Below are 18,877 nucleotides of genomic sequence, written 5' to 3' on the forward strand. Positions count from 1 at the left end.
TAAAACAAAACTATCACAATAACCAGACATATTTCTTTATCTTACAACTTATACAAAGTACGCAAATATTAAAATATCCAGGCTCTGATATTTGCATGCGTCCATAGTAACTAATCTTACGTACTTCAACCATATATTCCCAAATTCACAATTCAAGCATGTGTAAATTCTAATATAACGCATTAACAAGTGCACTGGTTTGCTGTTTACTACTAAGTAACCTAATAACGAATTACAAAATTAAGTCTGACCACAAACTAACAATCTACATAATTCGGCCTCGCATTTAATAATTCTTTACGTAAGGCCCAAGCCCAATTCTCAGATACGCATGCAAATGAGACTACAAAGGACTCATACTAAACGATCCAAGTAATTAAGTGTACCTTCTACAAATAATTATAATTATGATGCCATAATATTCTGCGCAAAGTTAGCAAGTAACTCACTGACCTTTACGAAGCTTTGTCTTTCCTTAGAATCTACCTCTAAGTCCTGCCGCCAGATTACAAGTGGCTTCTTTCTCAGAGTAAACCCTATTGATCTGCAATCATTTCAGGCGAATACTAAATTACTCTTATTATTTTGGAAGGTATCGTTCTGGTCTGAATTTTAATCACGCCCTCTATATCAATTTGATTGGATATCGCTGTGCAACGATCCAATCAAACTTAGCGGACAATGTCCCTCTCGATGTCTGTCAACGTGGGTACGGATAAGATCACGTCCCGTTCACCACATTGACTTTCCTTTTGATCATTGAACTAACCTTTAACATATAGGTGTGACATTGGCAAGCCTTTGTTAAATGACGAGACCGGTCGCCTTTGCCGACTCAAGTTACCGGTCTCTTGCTGTTCACGAAAACCTTGCGTAAGAATTCGACACTAACCCTGCTGCAATGTTTAAAGATGAAACACAAGGCCTCGGTAATATTTCCAAGTCAGGTAGATTATAGGTTATACATGACTTTATAGGTGGGTTCTTAGCAAACGTGACACCAAATGCAGTCCTTAGTCATGTAGATGCAGGCTAGATTTTGTTGTTTTACAATGCTGATGCAGTTTCATCATCACTGTGACTAATCCTTGTACTCCAGAGTACAAGTCTCGAATCTGAAACACTCTGTCCAATTCCTATCAGCGACAAGTCGAATTAAAGTCGGCCCAGTTACTCAGATACTTCAAACGCTCAGGGAGAGATCCCCTTCAATACCCAACTAAAAATAAGAAAACCCAAACAACAAAACAAACAAAAACTTCAATTGGTCATTTAGATCTAAAAGAATATGTGCTGGAACGAAGGAAGAAAAACGAACAATGATAAATATAAGAAACATGAGGAACAGAAAAGCAAAAGTACAAAGAAACAGAAAGCTAACAGAAATGAAAAATTCCTTGTGGTATTTGTGGGTAGCAAAAGAAATGACATCCATATTTAAGAAACTAATCCAAAGACTCCTTTAAAAGTTCAGAAAAACAAGAAATTAAACGTCCACAAGGTTATTTCTCCTATAAAGAAAGCAATTTCGATACAAATTCAATTCAGAAAGGTCACTTGCTGTCCATTGAAAATCCTAATTACCATAGAGCAGAAAAGTCTACATGAAAGAAACTCAATGAACTGTATGTAATAAGCTCCCAAAGGTTCCATGCAAGTGTTTGCAACTGTCAAAACGAAATTTCAGAGGATAAGGAGGCAGTTACAACTTGCAGAAACTACTGATGCATGTATTAAGCGAGAAATGTTCAAATCACACCACATAACTATGACAAAGAGCTAGATTTCAGAAGAGTACCAGTGTCACCTACACAGAAAAGGCAATCCAAATCCGTGTAATGAGAAAAGATGGAAGTACCTTGCAGGAAAAGATAGGGAAAACATTTTCTCTAGTAAAGATCAATCAGAGTGGGAAGATACGTGGACATTTGGGGTGCTATTAGATTTGGACGCTTTGTAACAAGGAGTTGCTGCTAAAACTGTTCAGTTTGGTATCTCCATGGCAACTGTTGAAGATAGATGGAAGTAGTGAATGTGGAATCTTAAGGAAAACATTATTGAATGCAAGTTAGTAAATGAATGCCTTCATCCCCAAACTTTACCCGTATCAAAACAATATGATCGAATCATATTTTTCAAAGTCTGATGAAATCTTTATGAAGCCCATTGGCTCTCCTTTTGCAAGTTACTTAATTATTCATGAAAGAATTCTGAGCAAGCTGGTTCTTAACCGTTGGTATATTTGTTCAAGCTTTAATGTTGTGCTGCTGGATTGATTTGTATATGGACTCCTTTCTCTGTAAGTTTATATTAATTCTTGAAATAGATCACTACAAATATACTATATTTTATTTCCCTCACTTGTCCAAAATGTAAACCATATCCACCGTCTATTTCGTGTACTCCTTGGAACATGTCTAGATATAACTTTTCGGGATATACCCACATGCATGAAGACATTTTGACAGAACTCATTAGAAATTACAGTTATGAACGAGATTGATGTATGCATGCATAGATCGCAAACAGGCATTAGAAAAACCTTTATGCACAAACGTTGCAAGATCATTCAAACACAATAGCCTACGAAGTTTAGGTTTCCAATCATCAAAATTACACATAAGTAGTAAATTTTATGCAGGACAAGTAAATGCTGGAATAACTATAAGTAATAGCACCAGTTTTGTTTATTAGACATCATTTGTCAATTTCAGTACGGTTCACAGAGGAGGAAATGGCTGACGTTCTGATAAGAATACAAAAGACCCCCCCCCCCACAAAAGTATACCCTAAAGATTAAATAAAGCTGAGAGGTAAATCAAGTTGTAATTCACCTTCATGTGTTATTTTGTAAACGAAACTGAGCATTGGACCGCATTTATAAACTTTTTTTTATCAAGGTTGACCATGGTAGTACATGATATTTCATTGCATTACTGAGAAGGTCCCTTTAGGATTGGCTAGTCTGTTTCTAGGGTTCTGTGGTCCACACATTACTCAGGTTAGTATCAGTGTTTTCGACTTTCGCTTTCTAAATAATATGAACAACTTGTCGTAATGTATGTACGTTTAAATTTGCTTAAGAATAAGCTATTTCTTCTTTTAATTTCAGAATTCATCATACACAACAATTGTGATAAGCTATCCAAATTAATTGAATAAATACATTCGAAAACAAAATAAATGCCAATAAGCTTTTGAACAATCCCTGTTTAAAAAGAATAATAAATCCTTTAGACTCATTATTTACTTGAGCTTATACTTGGGCAGTATTGTGTTGACCCGTATATCAGTGTTCATTTTTGTACCCATTACTTGAATTTTACATTTATTTCTCATTTGTTTCTGTCTGCCTAGCCATCACAACATCGTGTTTTATTTCCGCACCAAAAAGGTTACATTAGCAGTTCTCCTAGCAATCTGCTCCATTTTATACAACAGTTCATTAACAGTTATTTTAGCAGTTTTCGGCATTGATGTTTAATGACCATGCCCTTCGTGTGCGTTTAATGTTCGTTGCAGTAAAATTTAAATTCTATTGACAAATAACTGCCTAAAAGTGCTTAGATGCTGGTAATGCTTTAATAACTGATAATAGCTGCGTGTAAACAAATTGTCAGATCTTAATTTTGCAGGAACTGCTCAGAAACTGAAAAATAACTTCTAAACTGATAAAATTGCTACGGTTAAGAAATTGTAAGTAAATGACTTCCATTTTGACTTGGGACATAATGTTCGAGAATACACTTGTTTATATTTTATCTAGACGGGAACATTGAAGTTTAAAACCCTTTCCTTGTCAGCTGTTTATTTGCACGGACAATTACATTGGTCAACCGGCGCATTGACGACGGTTCTTTATAATTAAATTATAATAAATCAGTATTTGATAAAGCAGTTGTCGTTTTGGGGTTTAACGCCGTTTCTCAGCGCAACATAGGCGGCTAGTATAAATGGTGAATCACGTACCCGTAAAAACCCGGTAAGAACCACCAACCCACGGGAAACTACTGGCAGCTTTCTCAGATACCCATATTGGCCGAGTCAGAGGCAAAGATAAAGCAACACTCAGTACATTAACAAGGTCCCGCTATTAGTAGGTTCTGTGTTTTAAAGAATAGTTATATTTGTTTTGGAGTCTAAATATTCATCAGTATTTTTTGTATTTATTTCAAAGCTGCAAAATAGCTCCAGTGTGATTTCCTGTTCACTATTCCTATTACTATTAACCGGGCCCGTGCATGATTTCCTTTAGTTTTCATTAATTTACTCTGAGTGTACGTTTATGGCAATAAATAAAACCTGTGTAAATCGTCTCTACCATTGTTTCATTAAGAGCGTCCGATCAGGGGAGAAAGATATTAATTAACAATGAAGATACCATTATGCATTAAAGACATGAATATGAATACGAACTTTAATAAACATTACTGAAAAATAAAAGACGTCAGTGCAAATACATCAGTGACAAATAAAGGATATAAACCAAAAGTTAAATTATATTACTGAAAATTTCCAAATTCATATTGCAAAATGATTTAAATAAAAAGACTTAACAGTAAAGTTGCAAAGATATTAAGAAATAAAACACGCCATTACAAAGAAAACAATGCCTCATTGTACAGTATAACACTCGGTACTGAAAAGGACACTATTGGTAAATAACAGACTCCTCTGCAAAATAAAAATACTAGGTGGTATCTCAATAGGTTTTTATGTATATGGGTCAGATTATTATTTCTTTTTCTTTCAATAATTTGTAAAAAAAAACCAATTGTATTTCGCTCAGCTAGATGTTTGCTCGCAGATAATATTACGTAATTTGGTGCGATTTTAAAGATAGTAGACAAATAGGTAGCGATTAGTAACTGATTAAATTTCAAAAAGTACGAATAGGCTCTTCGTGTTAATTAAAGAGAAGTCGAATCCACTCAGTCTGCAGTATGTTATTTAAAAAATCGAAGACTACGGAAACAGAAGCTCTGTAGTCCTTAATGGAAGGCTACGAAATGGTTCTTTGCTATAAGCTTGGATTATGAGTACTGAAAAGGTTATCAGAATCAGTTATTGTTTTCTCGAATGCTTTAATAATATCCTAACTATAACCCAATAAACTGAATGAAAAGTGGTATGTACTGAGGACACTTAAATTATTTTTATATTATTAAGTGCAGGACCTCTATACTTCCAGCGAAATGATCAAGATCTCTTATTTTGTCAATATTCTTTAAATTTTCGTTTCACATATATGACAAAGCCTATTTGATTTCAATCTTTTTTTATTATAAAAAATTGTAAAAGGTATTCCGGAATTATATTGTGCAGTTTCATCATAAACTAACCCTTTTAATTCGTATAATACTTGTAAAACGTTTTGATGCAATTATTTTCTCTGTAATCGGATCAATGTTTTGAATATCGATTAAGCGACCCACGCTGAGGTCGCATTGCATACTTTCCATTATAGCCCCCAAAAAATAAAAAAAAGGTACAAGACATGGTACTATTAAGCATGAACTTTGTATTTATAATTTAACATAGGACTCAAATTTGCAATTTTTTGTACATTTGATTTGAATTAGGCATCAAAATGGATTGGTCGGTCTGGCGACTTTCTTTGACAGTTAGTCTAGCACAGAAAATTCGTACCTTGAGCTTCAAATGTAAGACCAGTTTGGTTTAAGTGTTTGCGTTAGCTTGATACAGACGTAAATATCTCAAAATTGAATCATGCCAATTTGCTATAATGACAGTAAACTTCAATCATGCATAGGGCACGCATGCTTTGCATGAGCGATCTTGTTAAATGAATGATTCTGTATCGCCCTTGACTGTCAAAAATCAGCACTATCATATAGTATTTGGTGGTAGTGGTGCTTCAACTTAAAATGTTACCACTTGCAAAAGAATTAACTTGAATACCTTAATGAAAACATAACAAAATGTTTTTCTTTAAAATCATTAATTGTCATTTATATCTTAAAAGTAAAATTGTTCTCTTTTTCTCTGCAATTTTTCTTAATCTGATATTAAGTCTTCAAAAAGCGTCCCTTAACACCTCCATATGCATATAGCAAAAAAATATCATTTTTAGTTCTTCTTTGCAGTTATCGGAGATTAAAATGGTCTCAATACTGCAGTAAATCTAGGGTATGCGCCATTTGTATTTATTGTCTCCACTTTATAGATTTATTATTTTTTAGTGATTAGTTCTCTGATAATGTGAAGACGGTGCTGCGGATGGCATGGTTTAGTTTCGTAGCTGAGGAGCCCCATAATTGGTCATCGACGAAGTAGTTTCTATTTAAATCTAAAGGTGTAATTGATCATGCATCTCCATGTGAAAAATACTTGTAATAGGGACTGATATTTTGTATTGTCTAATAATTGAGAAAGGTTATTTCGTTATCTGGAGACACCTTTTGTTATTGCCATGAAGGTACATATGGTCAAGTGATGGAGGTGAATTCATGTTCAAAATCGTGGTTCGACTGACCCAGGGATTGAGTAGGAAAATGGTTCCATGTCGTGGTGTTTGAGTTGTATTTATATTTATATGGTGTAAAGTTCTTGCCCTATGTTATGGAAGTCTAACAAGGAGAAACCACGCAATTATGAGGCTGCATTGCAATTGTGAAATTGAGATGCAAACGTGAAGTTTGGATATTCTGTGTTCATTAATTGATTAAAGGAAAATTATTGATAGTCTTGGCTCGCTGTTAGAAATTCCAGTTGACAACAATTATTATCTAGAAGTCCTTTGATATTGTGGAAACCAAAAGAGTTCGAGCAGAGCCAACGCGAATGCTTGTTTCGCTCGGTAAAGAGACCCACTTGCACATAACACTATTGAGTATATGTATCCCTTTAGGAAAGGGAAATCGCTCATTCTCACAGTTGTGATTTAATAGCCTGATTCGCTGCTTTGTATGATCACTACATTAAATATAGGACCCTAATTCATTGATCTGATTAAATTATTCATTTTAATTGTACAGAACTGTACAGTATTGCAGTCGTCATTTTTTACTCTAATTTCTAGACTTTTCTTAACAAGATATTGGATTGTCTGTCTTTTTTGCGTAGCTGATCATCATCAACAAATTTAAATGATCCAGCCGATGTCTGTAGGATATCACTGCTGGCATTTGAATAATTGTCCTTCAGTGTAGTCGCACCGGATTCAGTGTAAATATATCTTCGAAGTTCTAGTTCTCTTTGTTGTCTTCACTTGTCCTCTTACTTTCATCTTTATATTGCCTTTTATTAACATTAATGTCAATTTCACTACAAGTGCTTTTGAAAAATAATGTAACATAATTTTGATCACTCATATTTTACAAGTCAAGGTACTTTTCTGCGTGATTTTAAAAAGTGTCAACGTTTATGGTAGTGACTTAATATGAATCATAAGTACTGAAATAATAGTTTGTATTATTATTATTATTATTATTATTGTTGCATATTGATTTGACAGTATTGTTCAACTCAAGCTCTGAGTAAGATTAGATTACCTTTGTAATTTAAATACGTATCGTCACCAATTTAAAGACCATTAAACAACCTGCTGATTGATGAATAATCTCAGGTGCTTACAAACAGTTCAAAATAAAATCGGTTTCCTTGAAGTCTTCATCACATCAGAGAAGGATTACCTGTTTAGTCACATTAACGCATGCCTATTTACCTAAGTGTAGCATTGGCTTTTCCGTAGATCACCATGGTTGAACAAAACATTCACGGGTACAATGAGGCACGTCAAAGGATACCATTATACGGTGAAAAGGTGCGCCTTGTGAAAATTTTGCACGTATTTGACACGGACACTAGGGTACCTGAGAGCCCTGTTTATGGAAACATAATGTTCTCGTGTTCATAAAACTGTCACAAAAAAGCACTATAAATTGTCAGATGCTAAATTCTGCTTAATAGCGAGAGTCTTTATCTCTGCTTTATTCTACTGGTAGAAAAGTAGAGAACATGAGGTCAGTAACATATATAATAAAATCACAGAAAATTGAACTCTGCTCCAAGTAATGATTTTGTTCTCTATTTTCAGGTCATGAGTAAATTCAGGCAGATTTGATCCATACCTTGTATGTAACCTTCAGTGACAAAACGAAATGCCATATTCAAAATATTGTTTTTAGAAGGAAAGTGTAACAATGGCTGCACCACCAATTTCGTCTGAAGCAACTAACTATGCACGATTATGTGTCACGTTTAGAACCACATGTGCCGCTTGTCTAGGAGATGTACTCCAAAACAATGTCCCTTCAGGATATAGCAACATCTACCAAGCAGTCGCAGCCAAAAGAAGTCAGTTAGTTCAACAACTTACTAAAGATCAGTTTTCCATGATCTTTCCGCAACAATCGCAACAACCTCAGTTCCTTGTTGCAGATTGCGACACGTCTTTATTATACAGCCTTATTCGAAATGTAAGCTCTGTTCATGCACCATTATCCGGATGGGGAAAGCCGGTAAATCCAGGAGACAATTCCCTTGGTGCTAATGTGGAGAGATTGCGTTGTTACAGAAACAAAATAATTCATTACGAAGTACGGACAATGTCAAGCAATGAGTTCAATACGATATGGGCTGATGTAAGACAATGCATAGTTAATATTGAAGCTGTTTTAGGAAGTATACACCATCAGCAGTCATTTGATAACTTGAAAACTGCTGATATGGATCCAGATTGCATCAACAGAGAAATATCAGAAGTAGGAAGACTATTGCGACATATTCAAGGTAAGTATTAACATATTGTTATGCCGCACTTCACTAAATTTAGAATCTACATTTGGGTAATGATTTTATAAAATTTATGTTTGATAACTTACAAACATGATAATATACGCACACTATAACACAAATTTTCTTTCTATTTGTTCTGGATCTATGTATTTCTATCATGGATCTGTTGAAATATTTACATGCACATTGCTTTATAAAATTAATCCCTTTATATTTTTCCATAATAGAAAGACAGAGTCTGCAGGAAGATTGTCTGCATGAAATGCGAGAAGATCAAAAAGCTCATGGTCTTATTTTGAACAGTTTAAAAGAAAGGAAGGAGAATAATGTGCAAATAGGAGATGGTGACCTTCAGGATATAAGAAAGGCTCAAAAGGACCATGATGAAGTTTTATGTGAAATAAAAACCTCACAGATTCGACAAGAAGACAGTTTGAATGATATTAGAAGTGTTCAAAAAGATCAGAGCGCAATTTTGAGTGACATAAAGGGAACAGGCGAATTAGTTTTGGTTAGAATTGAGAAAAAAGTTGACAAACTCCTGTCTGCTCAAGGTAATGCATGTCCACATAAAGGGTCCTTACACAGTATTTTTGAGCAAATACTCTTTCATGCAACAATTATAACATTTTTCAAAACAGAAATATGTTTTTAAAATATTTTCTTTGACAATTTTAAGGATGAAGGAAAAGTCATATTAAACTAGAGCTGAGATGAGATAGTGTTAGATAATTTTCATTAGACAGATTGTCCAAATGAAATTTGTTTATTAGTACTTTTAGACAAGACGCGAAAGATCCATTTCTTTGTGACGATCATTTATCAACTTTCTTCAGGCTGTTAACGATTTTTGCAAAGAATAGAGTAAAATTATAAATGTTTAAGTAATAGCTAATATTTCGCACGTGAACTGTTGTGTGCTGAAGCACATCTAAATGCCAAGTTTTAAGTTCTTTAAAGTAAGAACATGCTCATTCTTTTGAAATAGGCAGCAAACATCAGACATTCATTGTTCTGAATAATTGATTAAAAACTAACAATGATTTGTTTTTATACTATTATATTATTCATTATTATTCTTTTTGATAACTTCCATGTAATAGACAGGCGGGATCATCCTTTTATTTGGTTTGCTAGTTCCGAAATGGGAAATATAACATGGGATAGGAATTATAAATATAGATACTATAAATAAAATAAATTTTGTGTAACTACATGCTTAATTGCCTTTTGAAGTATAAATAATTCTTCCCTGATCCAATTATTATTACCTTATTTTCCTGGCAAAGAAAACACGTTGAAACGCAAAATGATCGATGTCCCAGAAGAAGTGAGAGAAGAGGAAGAAGGAGGAAAACAGAATAGTCAGAGCTCAGCCTTGTGTGATATTCAGATGACAAATGAAGGTAAAAGACAGTGTTTGGAGAAATTGGCAAAAATCAAAACACTGGCTGGCCAAGACCAAATTCAAGGACCGGATGCACAAATGGACACATTGAAAGATTCTTCAGTCACTGGCAATAACTTACAACCTTGTATAACTGGTAAGTCACCAGAATGTTTTTTAAAATTTTAATTAGTATGTCCTAACTTAAAATCGAAGATAATTCAGAGATACATGAAATGACACAAAAATGCAGGTAATATATATATATTTCCCTGCAGATAAGACAAATTAAAATGATATATTGACAACATATTGACACAGCAATTATGAATGATTATGGTCGTGGTTTGTATTGGTTGTATCGGTGTCTTGTAATAAAATCTGCAATTATCTGCAACAGTTTTCTTCTGGAGATGATCAGACCTCTCTTATTCTGTGTATTAGTACCGCTATCTATTTACTCTCTCTTATTGTTGTTCACGAATGTATAATATTCCTATTTTCGCGTGTCTTATTCACCCTCTTTCGCATTTAAATTTGTTGTCGTTTCTTCATTCTGAGATGACTTAACACAAAGAAAATCAGAGCAGAACATCATTTTTGCCAATTATGTAACACATTTGGAAAACGAAACTGTCCCATTGGTTTTAACATTCACTTTTTGCCCCTCTCTGTGTTGGTAGCTTCGGCATACTTTATCAAAAGATGGAAGTCTATTCTTTGTTTCACTTCTATGAAGCTCTGGAAATCATGAAAGCTAAATCTCTCCCTCAAACCAGGGATTTGGAAACAGGTGGTAGTAAATTTTCCTACTCTGAAGACATTGTGATCAAGCCTATTTCATGAATATATGGAAAAACTGAGCACATGTCAAACAAGCCTCAGAAGGCAAATATCAGATAAGTAACACAGCATATGTTCGAGAGATCATATTATACGGACAAATCCAAAAGTGTGATTTCGTCGCAGAAGGAAAGAAGGAGAACAAGAATAGAATGTTCGTCAGGAAAAACCTTCTGGTAAACCAGAATGTTAACACAGTTGTTAACCTGTAATCGGTTCAGTTGTCTGACTCTAACATAAGCATTCTCTCTAAGGACCTCAACTTTTATCCTCGGCTGAAAGTGTACATTTGCTGGAATTCAAAAAGAAGACTTCGCGAGCTTTTGCATTCAGAATGAGACTTGAAGAAATGTTTAATGACAATGCTAGATATTTCAACGTCATTAATGATGAGTCTCGCAGATTTACCCCCAAAGCGATTATGTTCCAGATCCTAGTAAAGTTTCAGCTCTGGAGGCACTCTTGTCCGCAAAAGCAAAATTACTTAAATTCTCAAGAACGGAGCTATACCAAAAAGAATAATATAACCCTACAGGAAAGATAGTCGCTAAAAATAAATACACTGCGAAAGAGGGAATATATTGTCAACAAGCCAACATACAAGGGGTCCCATGTTGTCATGAATTCTTCTGATTATATCTCAGTCTAAAAGACAACTTTCATATAAGAGATGTTATTTTATTTTTTTTTAAATTGAACACTGTAAAACTGTGAAACATTAAAACACACTGCATAACTTAGGGCACATTAATGAGAAAATCCTAGCTACGTCCTACCAGTTGGCCTAAACTAGGGAGATTTTTTTTTATATTACCTACAATACGTAAAGAAGGAAACACAGGGAAGCCAGTCATTTCCTGAAACATTCATCTCACTAAAGGAATGCTTGAATTCTTTGATTATCACCTTTGGTCCTTCATGGAAAAAATGGCCTTTAAATATCCGATATCCCACAAATATCCTCACCAAATCACCCAAAATTAAACTTCAAAATAACAAGCTCCTCGTCGTCACGGATGTATGTTCCTTATATATCAACATCCCACACAAGGAAAGTATCACAGCCTACAAGCATGTGATAGTCGACTTGATCCTTCAAGGTCAAACTTTAAAAACATGTTTTAAAGCTAAACAATATTGCATCTAACATCCAGTACTTCCTACATCCAGCACTTCCTACAAATTAATTGGATTGCAGTGTGCACTAATATGACACCTTCTTATGCAAATCGTATCACGACAAGATTCGAGCAAACACCATCCTAACGAGACATCCCAGAGACCTCTAAACTGGCGCAGATTCACTGACGACATAGAATTGGAATGGATCGAAACAGACTACAATTCGAAAACATATTCCAAATTTGCCATTAACTTCCGTCTTACAATTAAATCTTCGTCAGAATCATCAAACAGGTCCGATACCTTTTTATATATACAACCAACACTCCTGATGGGAAGATGTATTTTGAATCCACTGACTCTCTCCCATATCTACCCATGACCAGCTGCCACCCCAGCACATAATACAAAATACTCATTACGTTATGTGCTTGCATACAAATTGCAACAATGAAGATGGAAATTAACAAAACAAGACTTCTCGATAGGGGAGCCCTCCTTAACTATAAAACAAAACAAAGCAATGAGCGTTTCCCCTTGGCGATAACTTTCTACCCCGAACCTTCAACATAACGTTCATAATAATTGGCACCTAACTGAACCCTCTGAACTTCTGGAATGGCTGTGTCATGAAGTTCCAATGGTTACATTATGTGGCCTAAAAATCTCAAGTACCATCTGCCAAGATAACTTCAAACAAAGCCCAAAGATTCAGGCACATACCACTGCAAAGACATGTGGTGCCTAATATGCAGCCATTTGCCCGAGATTGAATCGTTCATAATTTCAGCAATATGTGTTAGCTAGACAATGAATCAGAAGTTAGGATATCGTGCCAAAAATGCAATCTAACTTCTGACATGCAGGATATGTGCCACTTATGTTGGCAAAACCGTTGATTTCAGAAAGCGAATGGATAAACACAAAATTCACAATCGCAACAAAGTCAACAAGAAACGCTCAACCACTACAAATTAACTAGACACTCAGTTGAGTCCCTCGAGATGCTACCGAATGAATCAAACCAGTGGTGGACAGACATAGAACGCACACATAAGGAACTATACTGGATACTACAATTGAAAACTCACCAGGAGTTCGGCCTAAATGAAAACCTCACATCATCCCGTTGCAGTCTTATCAAAATTACAGTCATTCATCAGTTTTCCACCCATACACAATAAATACGATGATATGTACTTAAGTAATTACATGTATTATTATTATTATTATTATTATTGCTGCTGCTGCTGTTTTCCATTATCCCACTACACTATTCTCTTCACATCTTTCTTTTAGAACCTTCATGCATAACTCGATATATAATTTCTTTAGCAAATCGTGTACATGGTATTGATATTTAGTTACGCGGTGTTTCTGTCCAATATCCAAAATTTGAAATAGGTCAAAACATAATGGTTCTTTTTGTGATAGACATAATAACCCACTCGTTTGTTGTTGTACATAACTTTATTTTTATATCTCTTGCGGTGAATTCATTGATTTGTTTGCTTAGTAGTCCTTCCATTTGAAAAGAATTAGAGATATGGACCAATTTTTCCCGTAAAATGCATTTAAAATTCTTTATGTCAGTGCACTAAGTATTTGATTCTATCATGTGGCCCTCCAAGAAGACACCCCACCCCACCCCCTATATAGACAGTCAGCACAAATTCAAAATAATTTCAAACCATTTCGAGCTAAACAAGCTTCAGGGGAATAAACAGCTTTCAAACAACAAATAATCACTAATGCCATGTATTCTATATTGATATCAAGTTGTGGTTGAAATTAATAGGAACTATAGTATATTAAGTGCTAGCAAAGAAATGAGGAAATAAACACGCATGCCAGTCTTCAGTAAATCAACAATCGAGTTCAAACAAATCTAACCAGGTATTCTATATAATGCGTTTTGTTGCGTTAAAATTGCATTTCGCAATACTCTTAATGCAAGTGTAATCATTATTTAAAGGTGAACTTGTTCGCTATCGAACTAACCTCATACATTGGAGAGATGAAGTGTTTTTAAATACAGTGTATCCGTATGCAGAACCACGAAAGTGCAAATCAAGAAGATGGATGTATAATCCCTAAACTATTCAGGTTTCAAGCTCCAGTTATTGATAAATAAGTGAATACTACCATTTTAATTATGTTCTCTTTATTCAAGAAACAGATTTTTCTTGTGATGACACTGAAGTGGTACCAGTTGAAGCCGAAAACCATGTTACAAGTTCTGTATCCAAACCCATCGTGTTAGACCTTAATGCATCCAGCAGTTATTGTGATGAACCAGGTAGCGAATCAGCAGGTAATACATTTGGTCATATAAATCAAACATCAGTACACGATGTGACTAATCTTGACAAAAGTGTGTCGACGACCTCGCATACAAGCATGATAGTATCTAATGAATGAAATTCGTTTTTCTTGTTTCGATTTCTTCCTCATACAATTTGTTGTGAACGTGTTCAAAGAAGTTGTCATTTATTATCATCGCAAACCTCATGAATCAATTCGCTATGCTCTGTCCTCACCCGTGGCTGTCTCCTAGAAGATTTCCTCATTTACCATGCACTCTTGTACTAAAAGGAATTGTTTAAACAGACTTATGCATATTCATGATAAACGAGGGAGGAAATATTACTTCTACCAGCCACGGATGATAAGAGAACATAGCTGATTTTCACTTGTGGCTTACAATGATGTCAGTCATTTAAACTAAAAACATAAATTGTCATCAAGGACAGGAGTTTGATTTGTTTTCCTTCGGTAATGACCTCCCCTAACCAAATACAGATAGCAGATTTCATTTACATTTGCTATCCTTCTCTCTCTCTCTCGATGGACTATAATTCTGAAATAATTTTTTCACAATCACAAGTTCTGTCAGAAATATATATTTTCCATCATTGCCATTTTACTCTGTATGGCATGACCAAACAACGACTTGATATCAGTCTTCGTCTTTCATTATTATCTAAGAAAGAGTAAAGACTGTTTATTTTAAATCATTCATCATGTAAAGAAATTAGTTACGATTCGCTTCATATTCAATATTTCCACATTATGAACTGAAAATATAAAAGCAAAGCAATCAACTTCATTGACATGTCGATATTCACCTCGTTATGGATAAAAATATCAACTTCATCTCCATCTTTTTCTATCAAACAAACTTTACCTCATTCACTTTACAAATATTAGATGAAGAATATTTCATGACATAAGGACTACACCTGGTGTAATGATATATTTAAACTGAAAATGGTAAGACATCATACATTTCGAAAAGAACTCAGAGATTCCATAGTTGTGGATATTTGCTACATTCTCTTACATCTTACAGTTTGTCCTCTTTCTGTACAGTGACGGCGGAAGTAGATACACAATGTACATAGTCTCTATATTGTTTTCGAAGACGTGGAGACAAAAATATGAATGAATATGTAAATAAACACATAGCTTTTCATTTGCCCTGATGGACTCATCATCATTGCATGTGCTTAGGCCAAGGTCTATCTTATTATTGATTAGTTACACCTCAAACATTGAACACCATTTTGAGACAGTTATGATTAGTAATATACATTTAGTTAAATGGTTTCAACGTTTCAGTTTGTTTATTTAGATGAGTACGAAGTTAAGTAAAGCATAGTAAATCAGTATCTGTATAATGTACTTGAACGCAAATAAACTCGGATGTCAATTTCACGCATGGAGAGTCCGAATCTTGATCAGATGTTATCACTGTCAGGCAGCAGCATAAATTATGATGGTAATAAGCTTTAGACTGATTCAGAAGAAAGCCAAAAGTTGCACTTGAATCCCATCGAAAACAATATTTGGAGAACAATTTACATCATGACGTCAGGCTGGAAAAGAACAAGCTTAAGGGTGAAATTTGTTTCATGGGTAACAAGATAACGAAACAGGCCACAATCTTAGACTAAATGTATCAAGCATCCAATATATATGATTGTAAAATTGTTTCAAATATTTAGATAAAAGAAACAAGAAGTTAAATTTGTTTTCTGTTGATTTAGAAACAGCTGCATGAAGTTCATGATACATAGAATCTGTGATTCTCAAGGTAGTTGATGATAGTTTAACTAATGCTAGAATTGATATGATAAGAAATACCTAAGAGTGGTAAAAACTACAATTTTACGCTTGAAGGAATCTAATGGCGAGGTGTTTAACTTAATTATTTGTAAAAGGTATTTACAAGGTTTTGATCTCGGTAAGAAACTCTAAAAGTAATCTTATGAGATGAGGATCTGAATTTAATAAGAATGGAACTTGGAGTTCATAAGGCAAAACTGATGTGTTTTGGCTTACCTTTGTGGATAGGTTGTGTCTATCTATAAGTCCCCTTTGTCCATACACATGTCCGTCTGTCAAATAGATGACAGCAAACCTATATGATCCTTGATGCAGTCCCCAGTGCAGGGAGCAGCGGGCATCAAAGGTGATGTATAAGTAAAATGGACTCTTCCTTTTAACATTATCTCCATCACTGCCGGCTGATGAATGGTGACCTAAATTCGTATAGCGTTTCAGGAGGATAAGTATATAACAAGTGTTTCTGACTCAGAATGCATCTTCAATGGGATGAGAGGTTGCATTTTCATAGGTAATATGGATGCTATATTTGTAACCTTAACATTATTTTCATAGACTAAAACAGAGTGATTATATTTGATATATTGCTCCATGAAGATGAGAAGCTGAAGAAGTTTCCTAACCATGAATACAACAAGGGTATAGGGTTGGTGGAAGGAGGAACACAAGTGCTGCTAATTGCGATGGACTTTTACCCGACTACGTTTTAAGGAATTATTTGACATAAATATATATTGACTACATACATCTCAGTTACATATATGATAGATAAAAAATCAGTTTGAAGGAATGTTTTCTATGAACTAAGGTGCACTTTTGCTCATAATTGAAATTATGATTATATGAAGCCATCCAGACATATAAAGTAAATTTGTTAATGTAATTTAAATTGAGAAGGTGAATAGTTCTCATTCAGTGATTATGTTCTCAAAGACTTTATTTTCTACTGAGATATTTTGCATATTGAATAGGTTTGGGCAATTACAGTGAGCGCTATCAAGGTTGTATTAAACACTCTCACTGCTTGAGACATAATGCACATGCACAAACCATTCTTTCATCAGAAAATTTTGTAAATTGTCTTAGGATGTGTATATGAAAACATCCAATTATTTTCTTTAAAACTATGTTCTAATTTAGGTAAGAAACTTTTCTTACCTCTGCATATTATACATAAACAACCACATTATTTTAATTGAAACTATGTTCCAATTTAGGTGAGAATAGGCCAGTATTTTCCCTGAGAGAATACCAGAAGGAGTTAGCGAAACCAGCCGTTGAAGGGAAAAATGTTATCATAGTCTCCCCCACTGGATCAGGGAAAACCATCGTTGCCATTGAAGTTATACAGGTTTGTACTTGTTACTGGATTCATTATTTGACTGCACATATACAAATAAGGTTATAGGCTAAATTAAATAACTGAATATATACATATAAATGTTCTGAAATAACCCTTATGTAGTTGCATTAAATTTATGATCTAACGCGAACATTCCATTTAGCTTTAACTATGCTTCATTTGAATGTGTGAGTATGGATGTATGTGACAGGTATTATTTTTCTATTTGATGAGACCAAGGTTTATATCAGTAGTTGAATTGTATCCAGAGGTATGCTGCAGAGATTGGACATCATCGTTCTTTTCAATATTTAAGGAGAGTAAATCATGTAGATAGATGAAGAAATTTGAATCACACACGTAAATACTGAATACAGGTTTTCAGATCTCTCTGATAATTCCATGTGCAGCAGATTCAATATAAGTATATCAACATATAATTTCAGTTTGAAATGTAGCTATTGGCCATCCAGTCCAGCCATTCGGTCGGCTATACCTTTTATATAGTGACCATAGATCCGTCACTTTGTAGAGCCGAACCACATACCGGCCAGTAGTGCCACAATATTTGGAACAATATGCAAGGACCAAACTGACCATTACCTCCGTTTCGTCGCACATTTTGCATGGACGGTTTCCAGACCTGCCGATCACCTTGATGATAACTATGCATACTAGCAATATGGCAACTGAGCCAACCGTCCCACCTTCCACCATACCTGCCGACCGTCCTTATTGGTAACACCTGCTGATATATTGCAAAAAGGCTGGCTATTTTTATGGCTTATTCTTCTGAAGCAATATCATAGTAAATTTAGGGACGCCAAGGTCATTTACAAGTCAGCACACCATTCTATAGAATAACTAACGCTCTGACTTTCTCTGTCAACTTAGATTTGATGCGATGAGATGCATATCTTTTCGCGTCATCACTTAAATAATACCATTTGTTAGCATTGAGTGCGACACTCTTTGGGTAGCCGTTTTTGTTTGGCGATTGGATAAAGGAAGTGAGGAGGAAGGCAGCACAAGAACTGCCCCTCCAATGATCAATGCCTTCTTCTCTGACGTTTAGACCACATCAATCCCAGCCTCATCATATATGTATATATAATTGTTGGCAAGGAGTCAAAATGCCGAATACTATCCATCAACAGCACAGTTATGACTTCAATCAAATGAAGGGAGTCACCAGATTTCTCAGTAAATGAGACATGTTTAATGACGGGGATTAGGAACAAGGTTTCTCTGTTCCCAAGCCAACTAACAGCCGCTGTCGACTTTTTACACCGCCT

At 34.9% G+C, this 18,877-nt stretch overlaps 1 protein-coding gene across 3 annotated transcripts in view; it reads left to right on the forward strand.

Moving 5' to 3' along the window:
• LOC149794713 (ATP-dependent RNA helicase DHX58-like) overlaps positions 1-18,877 on the forward strand; it is a 114,377-nt gene that overhangs the window by 17,759 nt on the left and 77,741 nt on the right. For 2 of the 3 annotated variants that reach the window (XM_089964331.1, XM_089964332.1), the window contains exons 2-6: positions 8,060-8,754; positions 8,988-9,314; positions 10,050-10,304; positions 14,286-14,426; positions 17,458-17,591. In XM_089964331.1, the coding sequence (XP_089820457.1) occupies positions 8,166-8,754; positions 8,988-9,314; positions 10,050-10,304; positions 14,286-14,426; positions 17,458-17,591 (1,446 nt within the window). In that variant the 5' untranslated portion in view covers positions 8,060-8,165. The remainder of the gene's footprint in view (positions 1-8,059; positions 8,755-8,987; positions 9,315-10,049; positions 10,305-14,285; positions 14,427-17,457; positions 17,592-18,877) is intronic. The other variant, XM_089964333.1, reaches the window with a different exon arrangement.

This window comes from Sinohyriopsis cumingii, chromosome 7 (assembly GCF_028554795.1).
Source record: "Sinohyriopsis cumingii isolate HCF-2022 chromosome 7, ASM2855479v2, whole genome shotgun sequence".
NCBI classification, from domain to species: Eukaryota; Metazoa; Mollusca; class Bivalvia; order Unionida; family Unionidae; genus Sinohyriopsis; species Sinohyriopsis cumingii.